We start from the raw sequence: 21,798 nt of genomic DNA on the forward strand, positions 1-21,798 counted from the left end.
CGGTGGGTAGTTTGGAGAACCGGTAGCAAAAATCCCTGCGCCCCCCCCATGCCCAGCTGAGCCGTGCCCAGAGACTGTTTTTTTTACTTTTAAAAGCATTTTTTCTACAACCACTTCAGCCGAAAAAATGCTTTTAAAAGCTTTTTAAAAAGCCTCTGATGATCACACAGCTCAGCTGGGATCATCAGAGGCTTTTAAAAGCATTTTTTTCTGCAACCTCTTCAGCTGAAGAGGCTCTAGAAAAAAAAATGCCTTTAAAAGCCTCTGGCGATCCCAGCTGAGTTGCCTGATCGTCAGAGGCTTCTAAAAGCATTTTTTTTCTGCAACCTCTTCAGCCGAAGAGGTTGCAGGAAAAATGCTTTTAAAAGTTAAAAAAAAAAAAGTTGGCCACGCCCACCCAGTCATTACCCCATACCCCACCAAGCCACGTCCACAGAACCGGTAGTAACAAATTTTAGATTTCACCCCTGCATCAGACCATCAAACCTGAAAACACTGGGTGAATTTGTTTTTAATCCTAAATCAAAGAAAAACTTAATCATAAGCTTAAGAACTTATACAATCTGAAACTAAACATGATTTTGATATTAGAAAGTTATAAATGGACTAAAGGTATTAAAATTGGAATGTTGACATTTTTCCAATAAGATTTTGAAATTAATTATAAAGAACAATCAGCTTCTCTGGAAAATAGCTTCTATTTTGGTTTTTAAAAACTGGACACTAGAGGGACTAATGTTTTGAAATAGAGGATTTATAAACCTGCAAAATGTTCTAGCAATAAAAATTCTTGTAAGCCGTCTTGAGTCGCCATGTGCAAATAGGCAGCAATATAAATTTCCTAAAATAAAATTTTAAAAAATGAAAATACTGAAGAAGTTGTTTGAAGAATGAAATTAGAAAACAATAGCCAGAATGTCAACTGCCGCCAACTGCCTCCCACTGGCCAGTACGCTCGCACAGAGAGGGCCTCCTCAGGGTGCTGTCGGCCAGACAATGTCGGCTGGCGACCCCCAGGGGGAGAGCCTTCTCTGTGGCGGCACCCACCCTCTGGAACGACCTACCCCTAGAGATATGCACAATACCGGACCTCCAGACTTTTCATTGGGCCCTTAAAACTCACTTGTTTCATCTAGCCAGGCTGGCTTGATCCCATCCTTTGGTTTTAATTTGAAATTAATTTTAACAGGGTTGTTTTAAATTGTGGGCCGAAATTATTTAATATTTTTTAAACTGTTTTAATTTTTGTATGCTATGTTTTTACCTTGGCTGTTCACCTCTCTGAGTCCCGCTGGAGAAGGGCAGTATAAAAATCAAATAAATAAATAAATAAATAAAAACAATGTCAGTAATAATGTCTCCTTGTATATAGATAGACTATGTCCAAAAGATGTTATTAAAGAAATGACAGGTATAGAACAAATCTGACAAGATAGAGATGGTATTGAAAATGGATTTACATTCTACAGGCCAAGAAAATTGAGTTAGAAAAGAATATTTCGATGGATCTATCAAAGGAAATTGGCTGAGACTTTAAAATTCAAAAGAGAAATACAAATGACAAACTAAGAGAGTGACGCGGATCGTTTTCTCCTATTGGATTTATAAACATCTTGATGAACTCTGGTTTAAGTCTTAAAAGAGCTCTGTATGATGAGCCAAATTTGATTTGAATACACTAAAGAGTAACAGAGACATAAAAGAAAGAAGTATAAAGTGGTTTATTTGATCAAAGTTTAAATGAGATATATTATCTCTGGCAACCCTTTATCTGGGCTGAAAAAATAATGTTTTGTGGCTTTGTTTATAGAGATGGGATATGGAATAAAGAAATAAATGCTTGTAATGTTAGAGAAGATGAAGAGGCAGTAAATTTGTTTATACTTGTAATAAAAGTTGGAAGTCATGTCTTTATATATTTCTTTTTTCCTTCCTTATAATCTTCCTATTCTTCCTTTCCTGCTTTTGCTTTGGTATTGCTTTTGCTTTATTTGTCTTCAGGAAGATTGGAAAATGACTGCTAAATATTTTTGCAGTCCTTTATTTGATGCTAATATTACTTAACATGCAATTATGTTTACAATTACTATATTTCTTGATAACCACAGTGACTTTAGTTTTAGTATAATTACTATCCAGTTTGTGTTTGCCTCAGCATGTTATTAGTGGTTGCCTTAGACCATTTGAATTAAACATAAAATAACCACATCAGCACATCAAAAATAGATGTGGGATAACTCTCCCAGCTTTCAGTTAGAGTGCAGAACCTTGTGTTTGTTAGAAGAAATGGGTTTGTTTGGACCCACAATATTACTTCATTGTTTTCCTTCCCCCCCCCATTCTCCTTTGTTCTTATTTTCACGTATGCCACTCAGAGTCATTTTGAAGTCAGGTGGCCTCTAAATCAAAAAAGTGAACAGTGGAGGATGGAAGTTATTTTATGGAATTAAATACCGTGTTTCCCCAAAAATAAGACCTGGTCTTCTTCTTTTTTTTGCCTACAAAAGAGACATTAGGTCTTATTTTCGGGGGACGTCTTCTACTGTCTCATCTTGCTGCGGCCGCATCACTGACAGCCCCATACAGCAGGAGCCCTTGTGGCTTCGGGAAAGGCCTCTGCAGCTGAGAAACTAGCTCTGGATTTATGCATGTGCCCCCCACCCAGCCTCTATTTCTCCGGCAGTCCATCTGGAGCTTGTTTCTCGGCTGCAGAGGCCTTTCCTGAAGGCCTCTGATGGTAAAATGGAGGCCAGGGGAATATTGGGCGCACGTGTAAAAATCAAACTAGGGCTTATTTTTTGGGATGGGTCTTATTTTTGGGAAAACACGGTAGCAGCAGACCAAGAATGCTGCCTTATTTAATGCTTATTTGAATGGGGAGTGATCAGACAAGACCACTCCAAGAATAGCACGCTTAATCTACATGTAGGTATTTTAATATAACTTTGTGACTCATTATCAAAACTTCCATCTAGTATGGAACCTGTTGGATTTGCCCATTGCATTGAATCAAATGCCACCTTCAAATCAATTAATGTAACACAAAGAACATCTCAAAGGCATTGATCAAACGTTGAATTACTGGATTTAAATCTGACTTGCTCCATCGGAAGCACATACATTTGGGTCAGCCAGATTGCAATGTCTGGAGTCCAGATTAAATTCCAAGGCACCTCAGTTAAACAGGAAGAGAAATGCTTGGTTGTGCAGTAATTATGTCGGAATTAAAATAGTAAGACTTCCTTGGGCCTGGGTGCTTTCTTAATACACAGGTAGCCATATTGGGAATGAGATGTAGTCATCAAGCTCTAAGGTCTTATATTCCCAAGTCTCCTATAGAAAATTAATACTATATTCTATGAGGGATGGAGTTCCTTCTTAGAACACCAACCTGTTATATTGTAAGAGGCATGACATACTATCAGTATTTGACTGCTTTGAGAGCTTAAGGGAGCTTGACTGTGTATACCATTTTGCTAATGCTTTTAATATATTCATTCCTGCAGCTGTTGAATGCTAGGATCTAGATAGTATGTGAAATTAATGTACTGTATCTACTCAGTTATAGTGCGAAGTTCCATTAGTTGAATTTTTGGTAGAGGGTTTGTACCCCAAAGGATAACATCTGGCTAACTGTATCTAACATTACAGATATACATTATATAGTGACAGGAATATTTCATTTGCATTCAGTGATAATATATGATTAGCTAAATTTGACAACCTATTTAATGCATGTTTCTTGACTATCTTAGGTAATCCTTTTGGAGAGAAAATAACAAGCAGCCATTGGAAAAACTGAAAACTGAACATGGCATTAGCCATATGAGAAACAGAACAAAAATTATTTTCACAATTTTTGTGATTGTACCAAGTAGTAGCAATTTTCATACAGTGGTCAGAGAAATGTAGCCAAACATCAAACCACTGATTTTTAAAATAATTTAGATGTATTATTAGTCACCTCTAGACAATGTATCTTGCAATACTATTATAGTTCATAAAATACTAAAGATTACAAGGAATTTTTTTCAGTGCAAATCTAATCTCTTCTTTTTACCATTATGAAATTCCCCAGTATTTGTAAAGCTTTTTATTGTCAGTCTTCAGTATTAACTGGCTCACATTTTCTTCATAGAATAGGAATATAGTACAAAGTATTAAATGATACGTGTAACATTCAGCATTGCACTGACACTTTGGGATTGCCTTTTGCTAAATTCCTTTTCTATCATATCAGATTAGTTTCAGGTCCACCAATTAGGGCAACAGGTGACCCAACCATAGTTCTCTTATTATGCTTCGATCGTCTATAGCTGAAACTAAATGTTCTTACAATATTTTGGAAAATGATAGTAATTTGAAATTTCTTGTATACTACATTCACTTTTATAATTAAGCTGCCTTGCTTCTATGTGACTAATCAAGTTATTTTAATTTTTAGGCAGATATGATTTTACTTTCTGTGGAGAAAAAAAAGTACATTTGAACAAAAATTACAGGCCTTTGTTTTCTGTACTGATTTAAAATCTGTATTGTTATTTAAGTAGATATTGAGATTTCACAAATTTTAGTACTTAAGAGCAGCAGTCATGATAAAAATACATGCTGAAACTAGTTTATTATTAAGATGCTATATTTGCAACGTGTGGTTGGCTATGCAATGGATGCATTAGCTCCATTATCCAGTAAACCATTGTGGTACAGTATATAAAGAATAGAAGACAAAACGATTTCTACTGTACTTCTTGAGTTTATTAAATCATCTTGAAGGTGTTTTTCAAATAATGTGTGTTTTTATCAATACATTTGTTTAAAAAAAGATGAACATTGAAATACACTGCTCAAAAAAATAAAGGGAACACAAGCAGAAGACATCCGAGATCTGAATGAATGAAATAGCCTTATTAAATACTTTGTTCGTTACATACAGTGTCTTCTGCTTGTGTTCCCTTTATTTTTTTGAGCAGTATACTTTTGTTTAATTTAAAGGAATGCTAATCTTGTCATGATCAGCAGTTAAATTAATACAATATTCTTTTCCTCTTGTGGAAGTTAATTTGGCTTCTTTCAAACTATGGTGACTATCCTTCATCTAGGGCTACTTCTGTAGCCCAGACAAACAACAGATAGGGGTGTCTAACAGTTTACCGTAATTGGGCAGAATGCAGAGGTCTTTTGTCAGATAAGCATGTGAGGCTGGTGACACACCTGATAATTGCAGTAGGCAAGGCTAGTCATATTGAAATTCAACTTGTCTCTCTTGCAGTCACATACAGTTTGTTAACATACAGACAGAGTGATTATTAAACAGCAGGGAAGATTATTTAGCCTTTCAGAATAGATTAATCTGACTGCCTTCATTGTGTGAACAAATACCTCTTAAAAAGAGCATTGTAAAGATACTAAATTAACAATTACTTCAAAGCATGGCATCAGCAAAATATTGGCTATGTTGTAGTTAATGTTTCACATAGTACCAAAAAACACCCCTAAGAGGTAGGTCTTAAATATAGACTTTATATAAAAGATAAAAGTTAGCTTGGGTGAAAGATTAAAAATTGCTTCCATAGATGGAGATAGATGGATATGAATTAACAAGTTTAGGTGTCATTCAGTTTTTGGAAATAGGTTAAAATTGTTTATATAAATTCAATCACTAATAATTTCTGAGTCATGGGGTGTCTTAGTTATGATTCATTTCCTTTCTGGAACTATAGAAATATATTTATTGCTATTGTTTATGTCTTGTGTTCCTTTCAAACACTTGTTTTTTTTTACATTTTTCAATGATCTAGTATTTTAAGCTATGCTTACTTATACTTAGCTAGTGAATGCCAAATGTTTTGCTTCTGAGTGATCACATACACAATTGCTCTATTACTGTATAGCAGGCGTGGGCAACTGTGGCCCTTTTACAACCTGTGGACTTCAACTCCCAGAATTCCTGAGCCAGCTTGGCTATCTCAGGAATTCTGGGAGTTGAAGTCCACAGGTTGTAAAAGCCACAGTTGCCCACCCCTGCTGTATAGTCCTTAAATCCTAGCTATATTTTCATGAATTCCATTTCACTGTGTCTGACTGTAACCATTTTGTCTTTCTCTCCGCCTCCAATTCCTTTTGAATGGTTTAAAAGTGTCTCAAACAGAAATGCAAGCAGTATAGGGATTTGTATTATAAAGATTTTTTTTTTTTGCAAAGGAGCGCAAATATTAATATTAAATGTTACAGTAGGAATAACAAACAAAGCACAGACATACACTACAACCTTTCTTAACAAGAGTTCTTGTTTTCAAGCAGAATACAATCTGGACACAACGTATGCTACTGTATGAGGAAAAGAAAATAAGGAGTTACACACACACACACACACACACACACACACATCCATATGTGATGTGCCTGTGGAAAAATCTGGACAATATTATGTTATTTCTAGTGGAATGGTAAAGAAGGAAGAAAAGCAATGAAAAATTTGAATGGAAATATGTATGTATGTGTGTGTGCAGTTTAAAGGAGTACGGAAGTAAAACAAATACAATACTAAACTATTTACAGAAAAACAATCCAAATATATGATTTAATTTAGTTAAAGAAAAAGTTGAAGAAGGGAACATGGCTGCAGGACCCAAGCCAAGTTGATGAGGGGATACAGTATCCTTTGAAAAATCAATAGGGACTTTCTGGACAGAAGTGATATCAGACAAGAGCTGCATTATATGGAAAATACAGGTGGCAAAATTCTGAAGAAAATATTTAAAGTCAGGAAGATATCATTTTATTTAACTCATATTCCCATCTTTCCATCATTTAGGTCTCTGGGATGGGCCTTATATTTTTTAGCAAGATGTGTGGATCTAAGAAGCCAGCCAGTTTTTATTACTATTGTCTAGGTTGCTGGGCTTTACAAGTGGATCAAATTGTCCTTAAACAATGCACCAGTGGGGCAAAGAGCAAGCAATTGCCAAAAAGTCCATCTAGAGCAGGGGTGACAAACTCAAGGCCCGGGAGCTGGATCTGACCTGCTGGGTGCTTAGCACTGGCCCACGGGCCTGCCCTGGAAACAGCGAAGGACTGGCCCACAGTGCCTCTGCCAGTGAAAACAGAGCTCAGGAAGGCCACACACGGCCCTCCCAGGCTCCATTTTTGGCCGTGACAGCCACCTGCAGCCCTGTACCAATGAAAACAGAGCTCGGGTGGCACTCCCGGGCTCCGTTTTCACTGGCAGAGGGCTGCAGGAGGCTGTCGCGGCCAAAAATGGAGCCTTGATGAGTGACTGGCCATGCCTACTCTGGCCACGCCCCCCTATGTCAAACACAACCCTGATGCAATGAAATCAAGTTTGACACCCCTGGTCTAGAGTAAATGTGGGCAAAGCAATATGTGATATCTTAAATAGCAGCAGTCTCTGCCACACAGTTTTTCTTGGAAGCAATTCCTTTATGACAGGTAAGGTTGTCACAGAAAAGAATTTGATGGATTTAACTTTTTTCTTTGCTGATAAAGAGAAAAGTAGTCCTCAAATTTTGACCACAATTGAGCCCAAAATTTCTGTGCCTAAGCGAGACCGTTGTTAAGTGAGTTTTGCCCCATTTTACGACCTTTCTTGCCACAGCTGTTAAGTGAATCACTATAATTGTGAAATTACTAACACAGCTGTTCCGAGAATCTGGCTTCCCCATTAACTTTGCTTGTCTGGAGATCACAAAAGATGATGATCACATGACCCTGGCACACTGCAACTGTCATAAATATGAGTCACTTACTAAGCATCTGAATTTTGATCAGGTGGCCATGGGAATGCTGCAACAGTGTGAAAAATAAGTCATTTTTTTCAGTTCCGTTGGAACTTTGGTCACTAAATGAACTATTGTAAGTCGAGGATTATCTGTATTGATTCTGTTAGTCTTTCCATGTGGAATAAAGGAAAAATCGTCTCAGGAAGCACAACCCTAAAACCAGTCTGTAAATAGAATGACTAGATGTCCAGAAAGTCTTATCCTGGCTCAGTGTTCTTCCCATAGGCTTCAGAGTTATGACAGTAACAGAAAACAAAGCCTTGATCATTGTCCCAACAGCTATTTCTTGATCATCGGAACAGTGGAGCCAATTCCGTAGGAGGAATTATTCTTCAGGAGAAAAGACAAAGCCAAGAGGAATTTCCTTTCTGATCCCTTGGGAGGAAATTCCTTTTTGGTTTTAGTTTTGTCTTCTCAGAAAAGGCCAATGGTCTAATAGACTTCTAGGTGCAGAGTTGGCCTTTAAATAAAATGTCAAAAGTGAAGAAGAGCATTAGCAGAGGACAGATTCCAGAAGCTACCACTATGAGAAAGGAGGCATCCATATTTTGTGTCCAGCCAGTTAAGTAGTAAATAGGGAGCTCCTCGGGGGGGGGGATTAGTCCCAAGCAGTGGTGGGATTCAAATAATTTAACAACCGGTTCTCTGCCCTAATGATTTCTTCCAACAACTAGTTTGCCAAACTGCTCAGAAAGTTAACAACCGGTTCTCCCGAAGTGGTGCGAACTGGTTGAATCCCACTACTGGTGCCAAGGAAACATACCAACCAGGTTACAGGAACAAGGAAGCAAATAACATTGAATTTGAACAGGAAAATAATGATTGCACATTATTGATCTGTTGATAATTTTAATTATCACTGGACACAGTCAAGCAGAAATTACCAAATCATAACTGTATGAGGAAGAAATTAAATAAAAATGAACAACGGCAAAATATTGTTTCTGGGTTTTTTTAAACATAGCATGTGGTTTGATGCTGGCTTTTAAAATAAATGAAGCACCCCGTGAATGGCAAATATGGCAAATATGGCAAATTTGTGACCAGCCAAATGCTACTGACACAATTCCCAGCAGCCCAATGATGGTTGCTGGAAGTTGTAATTCAGCAATATTCAAATGGCCACAATTTTGTCCATTTTTGTTCTGTGAGAAAAATAAAACCTCTTTTCAGTTGAGCTACTAATTTCATGTGTTGGTATAGATCTTTGGCAACAGTTTCAAAATGGTTTGTTGATTTACTTACGTACTGCCTTTATGACTTTATAAGTACAGGTAGTCCTCGACTTAACAACAGTTTGTTTAATGACTTCAAAATTACAACAGCACTGAAAAAAGTGCCATTGTACTTATGACCATTATTCACACTTATGACCATTGCATCAACTCCATAGTCACAAGATTTATATTCAGATGCTTGACAGTTGGTTCATATTTATGACAATTGCAGTGTCCCGGGATCTTGTGATTAACTTTTGCGACCTTTTAACAAGCAAATTCAGTGGGGAAGCCAGATTCACTTAACAACCGTACTACTAATTTAACAGCTGCAGTGATTCACTTAACAAATGTGGCAAGAAAAATGATAAAATGGGGCAAAACTGAATAGATTTCTCACTTAGCAACATACATTTTGGGCTCAATTATGGTAGTAAGTCAAGGTCTACTTGTAACTCTAGGCAGTGAATATAGCTAATGGTCCTTGCTCCTCCCAACAACAACCCTGTGAGGTGAGTTGGACTGAAAGAGAGTGTCTGTCCCAAGGTTACTCACCAGCTTTCATGCTCTGGTAGGACTGGAACTCACAGTCTCCCGGCTTCTGGCCTGGTGCCTTAACCACTAGACAAAACTAGCTCTTTATCTTTGCCTTCTTTTCCAGAAAGTATTTTGTTTGTTTCCTAATCTAATCTACAAACTGGCATTTTCTGATTATTTCCCACCAAAACAACAACGATCTTAGCCGGTTCCAATCCTGCTTAGCTTTTTTTGGGATCAGTCAAGGTTGGTAGGATAAAGGCAGTTTAAAGAGATTATATACTCATAAAAAAACAAAACAAATTCATAATTTTAATGAGTGTATATTTACCTCTCATACAGCAACAAGAATGCAGACATCAGAGACTGGGTCGGATACAGGTTCGACGGTTACTTTGCAGACTTCCGTAGCTAGCCAAGCAGCTGTACCTACCCAGGTGGTACAGCAGTTACCAGTGCAACAACAGGTAGGTACTGTGTTGTCTTTAAAAAAAAAGAACTTTTTGGGCAGTGCCAATTCAATCTCCTATATATGTTTCTTGAAAAGGGTTCTGCTGTTTCAGTATTGCGGAGTTTAAATTACTTTGTTATGTATTATTCAGGAAAGCAGCTGTCCACCTTGTTCTTGATTCAGACTGCTTATCGCTACAAGTCCAAAATGATTATCATATTTCTACCAGCATGTATGAAGCTACTCAGATTTAAGAATACATTCATGATTTAGTTTAGAGTAATCCAGGTTTTGTAGTCTAATGCTGTCCATATAGGTTCTCATTATGGTTCCCAAAATATTTTGTGCACCTTTTTGACATTAGGGATTGCAATTAGTCATTTTCCTGAGGAAATTGAGGAAGATAATATGCACAATAGTTCTATAAACCAGGAAGTTAGACATGGGATATTGATGATTCGTATATGAAGAAAGTTATTTTTAAATGAAGAAATATTCTAATACAGTTTATGTTTTGGTTCTTTACTCCTGAGAGCTATCAGCATCTCTGAGTGGTAATAGGTGCATTTGGGTTAATGTCAGGGAAATGACATGGGAGAGATGGTTAAATGTATTCCTAAGATAAAACCTATCTTTGTTTTTCAGAGAAACTGGATGAGGCTATCCAGGAAACAAAAGTCCTTTTGGAAATTTTAAGCATAGATTGCTTATGCCTGAAAAAAAGTAGACTATGAATTGTACTTTTTGATAAGAACAATATTTAGAAATAAATACAAGAATGTACTAAAGAGATTGCTTTGTTCACAGTTAAACTGAAAGTCTGTTTGAGCACATATAATTACATAAGCTCAGTCATATATGTAATTATAAGTTTATCCTAAGCTAACAGTGTATTCATGATTTTTGTAGTGATTAACATAAGTATTTCAGATGAATTTCACCTATTACATATATTTGCAATTTGACATGGCTTATTTAAAAGTGCTGCAATAAAAGCGTATTTCAGATGCTGTCTTTATAAATCTGAATGAATCTGACACTGATTTGTCTTCTTTTAGAAGTACATTTTATTGAAAAAAAATGTAAAGTGCTTAATTACTCAAGATGGCTTTTATTTTTGTAGTGGATGTGTTTATCTACTTTTGTTTTTGTTGACAAATATAATATATCAGCATGTATAAATTAATGCTCCATTTGTTCTTTTGAAACAACAGATTTTAGACTAACACATTCTTTGTTTTGGTATTCTTTTCTTCTGCAAATGACAGTGAAAATAATGACTAATGAAACAGTATCTGAGAGGCTTTGTTTTTATCGTATTAACATATATTTTGCATTTTTCTGTTTGAATGAAAAAGAGTGCTGTGGTTGAACTGTTACTTCACTTTGATATCACAGAAGGGAATGGGGCATTAGTATGCGTAGGAAGAATGAATAACACCTGTTCCAGCTCTAGCGGGAATCATAGTCACTCTGTTTTGCTTAGGTGTAAACATGTTCTTGTTAACTTACTTTTGAAGTAAGTGAGCTTCTCCCAATATTATACATACTTACTTCCAATTTCCTGATAATCCTCCTTTTTGCTTTTTTATTTCCATTTATGATTCCATTTGGTCATGTGACTAAAGTAGCCTCACTAAGTGAGAGGAAAACATATTGTGGGGTTTTTTTTTGCTAGAAGTTTACTCTAAAACTTGGCTGAAAGTTGGCTGTTTTGTAGATTTGGAAATCATAGGAAGAAGAGAGTGCAAGCTTACAAAATTCTCCATTAGCGAAATGGTTTTCGAAATGTCCATTTTGAACGCAGAATGTGAATTCTGTGTCTCTAATATTTTATCTGGCTTCTTGCAAACATTCGGGCATTTGACTTTAGAGAGTCAGTATAAGAGAATAGTATAAACGTGATCACTACTGTCTTTCATTATCTCCATTCCCAAACCATATGTCAAACGGCACGTTTTTAGTCTCCCTTCTTCTTTTTTGTAAACATTGGGATATTCATGGTTAGGCTAAGCTATCTTCAGATTTCAAACATATCATTGAGGAATTGAGTGGTGTGTGTGTGTGTGAGTGTGAATGTGAATGTGTGTGTTTGTGTGTGCACACACATATGTACTCACACATCTATTCAATACTACTTTCAACAGGTCTCTCAAATTGCAAGCTCATAGAAGCAAAGCCAGAAGATTGAGTATTGAGTTAGTTGTTTGGAGACTCACTTTTTTAAGCTTTGTTTCTCTAGTGCAGGGGTGTCAAACTCGATTTCATTGAGGGCTGCATTAGGATTGTGTTTGACCTTGGGGGGCCATGGTGGGTGTGGCCATAGTGGGCATGACCAGCTCAACGTCACTCGTGTCAGGGGCGCCTGTGGTGGTCTGAGCACTCTGCCAGCAAAAACGGGTTCCCGAGCTCTGTTTTTGATGGCGACGGCGTCCTGCAACCCTCTGCCAGTGAAAACGGAGCTTGCAAGGGCCACCTGCACCCCTCCCAAGCTCCATTTCTCTGGCAGAGGCACCAGGGGCCGGTCCTTTGCTGTTTCCTGGGCGACCCCGCGGGCCGGATCCGGCCCCCGGGCCTTGAGTTTGACACCCCTGTTCTAGTGTGTTTTGCATTTGTTTGTTGGTTTATTATTTTAAAAACATTTTGTCATAATTTCTTTCTGCTTAATTTTTGTTCCCATCAATCCTGTCTCATTTTAATTCCATCTCAATTGTTCACATTTTGCTTTTAGGTGGTTTTTTCTTTTCAGAGTAATTTCCTATGCATTAAATCTACGCTCTCTTTTTCATTTCAAATATTTTCTTAAAAGAAAGAAGCCACTTTGTTCTTTTGGAATACCTTTTTGAAATCCTACTTTCCCTAAGGATTGTGAGGGCATGATTCATTGATCATTTCATTTGGCAGTTTCTGTTTCTGTACTGCTTTTTCTTTTGTAAGTGCTTGCCATTAGTCTTTTTTCTCCAATTAATCATATATACTTGGACTTCACTTTTTTTTTTCTTTTGGATTTTATTCTTACATGCTTTTTAAAACTCTTTTTACATTCTTCTCATTCTTGTACATGCATTGATTCTTTTAGTTTCAAGTGAACCAAGGAATCTCTTGGTGTCTGAATTTGCTCTGCTGTTCCATTTCAGTGTAAAGAATATATTCACAGTCTAATTTTGACAAGACTTTTACTAGACTTTTAAATTTACCGTCTTCCATTCTTTGATATTGAAAATGCTGCACTGGCATCATGACTAATTATTTCCCATGAATCTATTTCATCTTACACTGTACAAGATTGTGACAGTAGTTGAAAGTTCTGTGATTTGATTGTGACTTTGTGAAGAAGCACTTTTTGTCCATTTTGCTTCTCTTATTATTCAGCTTCCTTGAATTACTTCTTCTAATATTATGAGAAAAGGAAAAGAATCTATTCACTTTCTTTATCTGGGAAATTTTTATGAATTCTTATAATATGCTTTCTTACTTGCCTTTTTTAAAGCTAAAATAGTTAGCTTACAGGGATCCCCATAAGGATATTACTATGACTTGATGGTTTTCGTTATTCTTTTTTCTGATTTTAAATATTGTTTTTCGAAGGACAGTGATCAGATTGATGCACTGCATTTCAAGTTGCAAATGTTCCTTTAGGGTTTTTTTCTTCTTTGAATAGGACATTCATTTGTACCTTGGATCACTTTGCTTACTGATATTCTCAAAGAACAAGTTATTTCAGTAGCAGTCAAAAATTACTTTTTTAATGCTTGATATGTAGTTTTTCATATGATGTATTTTTATCTAGAAAGGATGTTAAGCTAATTAGTTATACATTATTGGATCTCCTCTGAATTTCTTTTTAGAACTTGATCAGCTTTAGAGGCTGACCTTAGGACATGTTGCATATTCCTCTATTAAATCAGAAATTTCACCCTTGAGTTATTTTAAGAACTGTTGGGTTGATACCATCTGGACTGAGCAGTTTGTTAGTTTTCAATTTGTCAATTAGATTTAGAACTTCTCCTCTTGACATTACTGTTTGTCTCACATCCTGTGATTTCCTGGTGATGTTAACTCAGTGGTCTTGCATATGCTGCAATGAAGGTATGCTCTCATTCAGCTACTTTACAATATCCACATTCTTCTTTAGTACTCTTTTAATTCCTTTGTCTTACAAAGGCCCAGCTACCTACCTTCCTAACTAATTCCCCTCCCCCCTCCATTTTATCATCATTATACATTTGTGCTTGCATTTCTTTCATATAAGTTTGTGTCTCTTTTCATATTCCTTGTTTGAGCAGGACTTTTATTTATTACAGCCCTTTTTTCACTTCCTTGACCTTGCTTCTTAATCATGGAGGTGACTTTTTAATTTGGTACTTTCTATTATTATGGGTTGAGTAACTTCCAAGCATTCTACAGAGATTTAACCCTCTTGAGTTTCCTTTTTATCACTTTCCTTATTTTTAACAAGTTTTCCAATGTGTCTATGCCACACTTCCTTGGCAGTTTTCCATTTATATACAAATTAGATTTTAAAGCAATGTGATTCGTGTCTGCAGTTGATTCACTCACACATCTCATACTAGGTCATGGTCACCACTTCACGTGAGGTACAAATAATTTTATCACTCTTACAAACTGAAATCTGAAGGCGTGGTTTATACCACTGACAAATAACAGCTAGATTTCCTACCAGAGAGTGGCATTTATGTGTGATGGAAATGTATTACAGGTAGACCTTGACTTGAGTACTACTTTTATTATATTTCTAATATACATAAGTTAGCAAGGCACTACTCTGTTCCTTTACAAAACGCAAAAACGTTTAGAATACAAATATTTATCCCCCCCGCAACCTTTCAGGTTACTGTCAATAACCAAGACAAACATACAAAATAAAGAAAATAATCACTGTATCTTTTACCCTTTTGAAAACAAGCTCTTGTTTTCTTGTCTTGTTAGTGGACCTGGGAACAAATTTAGACCAGAGCAGGATTGCAAATTCTATATGTCAAGTCATATAATAATAAAGGAAATAATGTGTGATATTGAGGACCCAGATTGTTGAGGGCAATATGCTGACTCTGTAAACTGCTTAGAGAGGGCTGTAAAGCACTGTGAAGCGGTAAATAAGTCTAAGTGCTATTGCTATATTCCCATTTTTCTGTTTGGAATATATCAAACTATTATTGTTAGTTGTTTACAGTATTTATAGGCAACTGCATGATGCTTCACAGTAAGAAATTTATTTAAATGTTATTTGTTAAGAAATTTATATGGCTGCCCAGCTTATGCAACTCTGGAATGGTTTACAAGAATAAAACTATAATACAAAAACTAACTAACGGGCCTGGTGGCTCAGCAGACTAAGCATTGTGATTAACACCAGCTGTCTGCAATTATTGTAAGTTCGAATCTCACCAGGCTCAAGGTTGACTCAGCCTTCCATCCTTTCAAAGGTAGGTGAAATGAGGACCCAGATTATGGGGGCAATAAGCTGACTTTGTATAAATATACAAAAGTATGAAGGCTATTGCTTAACACATTGTAAGCCGCCCTGAGTCTCCGGAGAAGGGCGGCATATAAATCAAATTAAACAAAATAAATAAATAACCACCCATCCTCTGGTGACAACAATCAGATGAGCCACTTGATGATATCACTCTGGGGTCTCCAGGCCCATTGGCAGAATCATGTCTTCAAAATAGTGTCACAGTAGGGGCCAATCTTATCTCTGCAGGGACGATGTTCCACAGGGAGAGAACTGCTACAGAGAAGGCTGTTCTTCTTGGTCCCACTAGATTAGGCCCACTCCTACTCCTGAGGCCCGTAACATTCTCTGTCTCCTTGCCCAGGTGGGTCAGGTAAATATAACTGGGAAAAAACAGTCCTTCAAATAACCTGGTCCCAAGTCATGTAGGGATATGAAGGTGACAATCAGTACCTTGAATTGGACCCAGAAGCAAATATGCCGCCAATGCAGCTCCTGCAAGAGAGATGACACATATGCAAATCTAGGCTTGAACAAAATCACAAAATTTATTGCACAGAAATAAAACAATATAAAATTAAACAATAGCATTGTGCCCTTAAAAACGTTCAGTCTGGTTTTTCAAGTCCCCCAAGTATATTTCTAAGATGATAGAATGTTGGAATTCAGACTGCCCAAAACTGAAGCCAAAGTCTGACTAGTCTGACTGAGCCAAAGAGGCTTGGCTCAGATTTATTCTGGCACCAATTAAGTATTTAACAATTTTAAATTAGTATTATACATAACATTGTGAAATCATAGCTGCCCAGTTCCTTAGCTGGTGTTGGCCTTCCCAAGAACTTAGAATGCTATACTGTATCATGTGATATATGTGGATCAAAACAGTGTGACCTTTTGTAATTGACAGATAGAAATTTGGTCAATGTGCGGTGCCGGTAACCACTGGAACCACCACATCCAGTTTATGCCATAATCTTTAGATTTTGATTTTTAGATATTGATATTTTCTACTTCTCTGCTGTCCTCTGGTATTACCACATCAATTATTCACACTATCTTTTTTGCCACCCCAATTAAATCTGGTGTATTATGAATCAAGTCTTTATTAGTTTGTATTCACAAATCCCACAGTAATTTAACCAGGTAATTTTTTTTTTTTGACTACTTTTTCAACTCTTATGTTCCCACCAATTTTTTGTTACTGGTACAGTAACAAAATTACTGGTAAATTTTTACAAATGTTCTAGTGCAGTGATGGCTAACCTTTTTGCCATTGTGTGTCAGGAGGGAGGGAGTCACGCACAGGCGTGCCCACATCCATAATTCTATGTGCCCTGCACATGCGCGCGTAACCACCCTGCTCCCCCCTCTCCTGACACGCGATGGCCCGGTAGGCCCATTTTTCTCTCTCACTTGGCTCCAGAGCCTCTCTAGGAGTCTGAGGACAGTGAAAACGGCATTCCCCACCCCCCTGGAGGCCCTCCGGAGGCCAGAAATGGCCCATTTGCCAACTTCCGGTGGGACCAGAAGCCTCGTTTTTTGCTGTCCCCAGCCTCCAGAGCCTCTTTAGGAGTGGGGAGGGCGAAAACAGCATTCCCCACCCCCCCGGAGGCCCTCAGGAGGCCAGAAACAGCCCGTTTGCCAACTTCCGGTAGGAAGTAATGCGATAGGTTCACCATCATGGTTTTAGTGAATGATTTTGGTGACTGTGTTACGTTGTTGTTTATATTCAGCTAGAGTGATCTTCTTTCATGAGCTGAATATTTCTTCTTTCTTCCTCCTCCCCCTCCTCCCCCTCTCCAAGATGTTTACATTGGATTTGACTTTTTTTTTTTTTTTAACCTATCAGGTCTTTCCAAGAACCTGGGTAGGCAGATGTTATTTGATGGTGTTAAAGATATCATCACATTCAAAGCAGCTACTACTATTGGTACTACCTTTGCTTTCTTTTGCCACAGTTTTATTTCTATTTGCAGGTTTTTGTATTTTTTAATTTTCTCTACTTCTCTTCTATTTTGCAGTCTTTGCAATTCTGCCAAGTCCACTATCTACTTTTTGTCTTTCTCATCGATGTTATTTTTAAGTCTGGAGTGTGGCAGATTATGTGGCAGATGTGTGTCTGTTTGAATTCTAAAGTTCCAGAGCAATGTAGCTTCTTCATTTTCTCTTACTTTGACTATTTTATGATCCCAACAACTTTCATTTTTCAGGCAAATAGTATTTCTTGCAGATCTTCCATTGTTGCTACTTTGTCATGCTGTTGTTTTTGTTTAATCTGGACAATATTCTTGCAACAACTAACTAGGTGGTGCACTGTTTCTTCAGCTTTTTTGCAGAAATGGCATATGCTATCTGTTGTTACTATTCTTATTCTTCTTATTACACATATATTATACTATCTGAATACCCGTGCTCCGCTACGAAACTATGTGATCGGGCTTGATAAATTGACACTTACAGCTTGAAAATTAATGAGTAGTTACAATCGGCCTCTCCTCTCCCCTTCTCTCCCTCAGCCTTGCTCCACAGAAGCCTCCCCTATGCTATCCTATCCCCTTCTCTCCCTCAGGCTTGCCCCACAGAGGCCTCTCCTATCCTATTCCCTTCTCTCCCTCAAGCCTCAAGTTTGTAGGCTTTACGGTTCTGGAAATTTTGTGATGATGCATGAGTGGTATTTCGCTTTTATATATATAGATTCTTTTAGCCGAGTATTTCCTATGTCTAGGATTAGGTAATGCTAAAGTGGTAATTAAACATAGTGTGTGGAACATAGAGTCACAAACTGATGAAAATGGAACTTCTAAGAAGTATGAGTATCAGCCATCAGCCATTTCCAAAGTTCAGGCCTAGCAACTTCGCTCCATTTGCTGATCATCCCAAATATTAACGAGCATTGTCCAGAACTCAGTTTAATGCTTTACTATCAGCTATTTTATAAGGCAAGTTTCCAAGATAAGATTGAAATGAACACATTCATAGGCACTTCACTGTCAATTTTACCCTCATTCTCAGCCAGTTAAATACAGGCTCTATTTATTTATTTTTTATATAAATTAATTTTACACTCAATCCCTCTTAGCTGACAAAGTTTAAGGGCACTTTTTTAGTTGCCAAATGTTGTCTCTTAGCAACAAAGATCATAACTCCATAGCAGGGCCGGATTTTCCTATAGGCTAACTAGGCTTCAGCCTAGGGCCTCAAGATCAAGAGGGGCTCAAGATCAAGAAGGGCCTACATTCAAATTGTTAGCAAAATTAAAATTACACTTTCACTATAGGTGAAAGGGCCTCATAAGTGGAATAGCCTAGGGCCTCTTTTCATCTAAATCCGGCCCTGCTCCATAGCACTGATTTGAACTAAGATACTTAAAATAAGAACCAGGATGTCCACATTTAAATTGACTATTATATTGTTACTACTGTATATTTTATTTTTAACAACCAATATTTGTACTGTGTTCTGGTCTGGAATTGTAAGAAAATTTGATTTGCTTTGATTTGGCAACAATGAAAGACATCATAAAAAAATAGTAGTTTCAGAATAAATGCAGATTAAAACTAAGAACCCAAGGAAAAATAACCTTTTTTGCCTGGCATCAAAAGAAAATCAGCATAGTATTCATATTGAGGAGGCATTGCAGAACATGAGCTCCACTACTGAAAAAAACTTCTTTCATATAGCCCACATGGAAAGACCTTCAGAATACAACAAACCACTATTACATTAGTTTTACTGTTTAATGGATAGAAGCTTTTTTTCTTTTAAATTTTGAGAAATAGTAGTAGTTTTTAGCTTTGCAAGAAGAGAAGAAAGAACTAACAAAATCTGAGAATAGTCACAAAGCTTGATATTGGAGAAAACAGCCATGGGCCAAGACAGTGTACTTGATTGTGTGGGTAGGGACCTGCTGGATCCATTTCCAAAAAGGAAAACAGACAAAGCCACATGAATTTTTCTATGACTTGACATTCAGGTGCTCTTCTTCATTTTAATTTGAACCGTACATTAATTTGGAGAACAAAAAGAAAAGGGCTTTAATTGTCTTTTATACTATCTCCTGCTTTATTTTCCCTCCAACTGCTGCTTTGCATGAAAATCTCTCTTGAATTATGATGTTCTTTCCAAGTACCAGAGGGGATTGTCATAAATTTTAAACCCCAAAGACTTGTGCTCTGTTCTAAAATGTGCTTTGTTACTGTTGAGAACAGTGCCTCCTATCTCATGTCTTGCGCGACGTTTCAAGATGCTTTAGTTAGCGAGAGATAAAAGCTAAACAATATCTTACTATCAGTTTAGTTTTTCAAATGTACAACCCTGAACTTTTTATGTTGCCTAATTAGTTTCCTAAATAATTAAAAGCTATGAAATTGGTTATATTATTTTTGTCCAAATGGGACAAATAAAGAAAAAATCTTAGATATGTTCAACCAATAAGGGAAGATAAAATAGTGGGTTATAGTTTTTGAGTTTGAAGATATTTGCAGGCAGTTTTTTAAAAATCAATTTAGTGATTCATATAATGAAGTTTTTATATTGCAGTTTCTGATCAATCCAGAGAATGATTGTTTAGCATTTTCTTTTACATTTATGTAAACATTTACATAATGTAACTTTTACATTTACATTTATGATTTGTTGGACACTGACTTAGCAAATAGAATAATGTTAAACCTGACTCCAGGTAAAGTTGAAAAATATAATTATGATTAAAAAATTTTTACTTCAGTGGTACATAAATCACATAGCAAACGATAAGGGAAATGTGATTGTCAAGAAAAGTGAAATATTACCAAGAGTCCTTTGTAATACTAGCTAAATGTTTTAAAATACATTTGTGTCATTGCAGGGTAAGTAATAACATGTGGCATCATTATTCTGTCCATGTCCGTTTGCCATGGATATTCTAGTAAAATTAATAATTTCTGGGAACCAGAGCTACCTCAACAGCTGTGTGGATCCTAAATAAAAAAATGGGTAGAGGTCCCACTCATTCTTCAAGCTAGAACTATCTGGTCAAACAGCATAGTATGAGATGGCGCTAACAGCACAAACGACTTCATTGTGCCAGGTTCTGTGGGACTGTTTTTGGGCAATCTTGCCTAGGGAGATTGTTGCTGAAAGGAGCATGCGAGACTCAGTGTTATAAACAACAGCTTGTGCAATTGAACACTTTAAAATAAAACTCAGTTTATAGTCACCATAAGTTTAAATGTGTTATTAATCCAACTTCTTGTAATAATGGAGACCTTCCAGCTGAAATTAAACCATGTGATTAATAACTTGGTAAATAATAGAGTCCCTTTATCCATTGAATGTGGAGCTCTGGAGGCAGTCCAAAATGCAATGTGTACATTTGAAAGTAAATATATGCTGCCTGTGAGAAAAACAGCATCTTTGTTACCGTGCTATAGATTTTTTGATGCAAATTTGCTGTGCAGTTTGATGATATCTCACTAGTCTTAAAACTGTACAGATGAGATGTATAAATCTCTCCCCCTCCCAAAGCTTGTCTTACAGTCTATTTTATTTATAGGTTCAACAAGTACAAACTGTGCAACAAGTGCAACATGTATATCCAGCCCAGGTGCAGTATGTGGAGGGAAGTGACACAGTCTACACAAATGGAGCTATGTGAGTAAAACATCTGGGTGTCTATGGAAATAAAACATTTTCATTCCAATAACACAGAGAATTGAACATATATTTTTTTCTGCAGTCTTCAACATTGTCTAGAAACCATTTCATCAAAAATCAAAGCTTTTTATTTTCAAAAGTAAAAATGAAGTAATTCTTTACCAAAAGAAGAATATTAATTTTTTTAAAATTACACAATATAGAATTTTCTGCATTTCATAAAGATATACAGATAGTCCTCAACTTATGCAACCATCATAAATATGAGCCAGTTGTCAAGCATCCAAAAGTAAATTGCATGACCATGGGAATGTGTGAAAAGTGTGAAAAATGGTCATAAAACACATTTTTCAGTGCCATTATCACCTCAAATGGTCACTAGATGAATTGTTGCAAGTTGAGTACTACTGTAGGTACTTTGATTATAATAATTTTGATACCTCCAGTCTTGTTGCAACATTTCCATATTTAAGTAGAATTGCTTCTGGAAAAGGGCATTAATAGCTTATAATTCAATAGAAAGTTTACATGCAAAAGGTCCAAGTTGCAGTATTCAGCACAATTTCTGGTGACTAAATTTTACATAGTTCTTTTAAACTTTATTTCTAAATAAACTTGCCTAAATTATTACTTTGAGAAAAGTTGTTGACTGGAAAACTTGGAAAGATGCTGCCAACCACA

The 21,798-nt window shown here is 36.7% G+C and overlaps 1 protein-coding gene across 1 annotated transcript in view; it reads left to right on the forward strand.

Annotated features, from left to right (window-relative positions):
* Window positions 1-21,798, forward strand: part of RFX3 (regulatory factor X3) — a 170,312-nt gene that overhangs the window by 80,913 nt on the left and 67,601 nt on the right. The window contains exons 2-3 of the mRNA XM_070935568.1: window positions 9,896-10,020; window positions 21,017-21,114. Coding sequence (XP_070791669.1) covers window positions 9,904-10,020; window positions 21,017-21,114 — 215 coding nt within the window. The 5' untranslated portion in view covers window positions 9,896-9,903. The remainder of the gene's footprint in view (window positions 1-9,895; window positions 10,021-21,016; window positions 21,115-21,798) is intronic.

Source organism: Pituophis catenifer, unplaced genomic scaffold, assembly GCF_029215685.1.
Source record: "Pituophis catenifer annectens isolate HBS135680 unplaced genomic scaffold, rPitCat1.0.hap2 SCAF_2, whole genome shotgun sequence".
Taxonomy (NCBI): Eukaryota; Metazoa; Chordata; class Lepidosauria; order Squamata; family Colubridae; genus Pituophis; species Pituophis catenifer.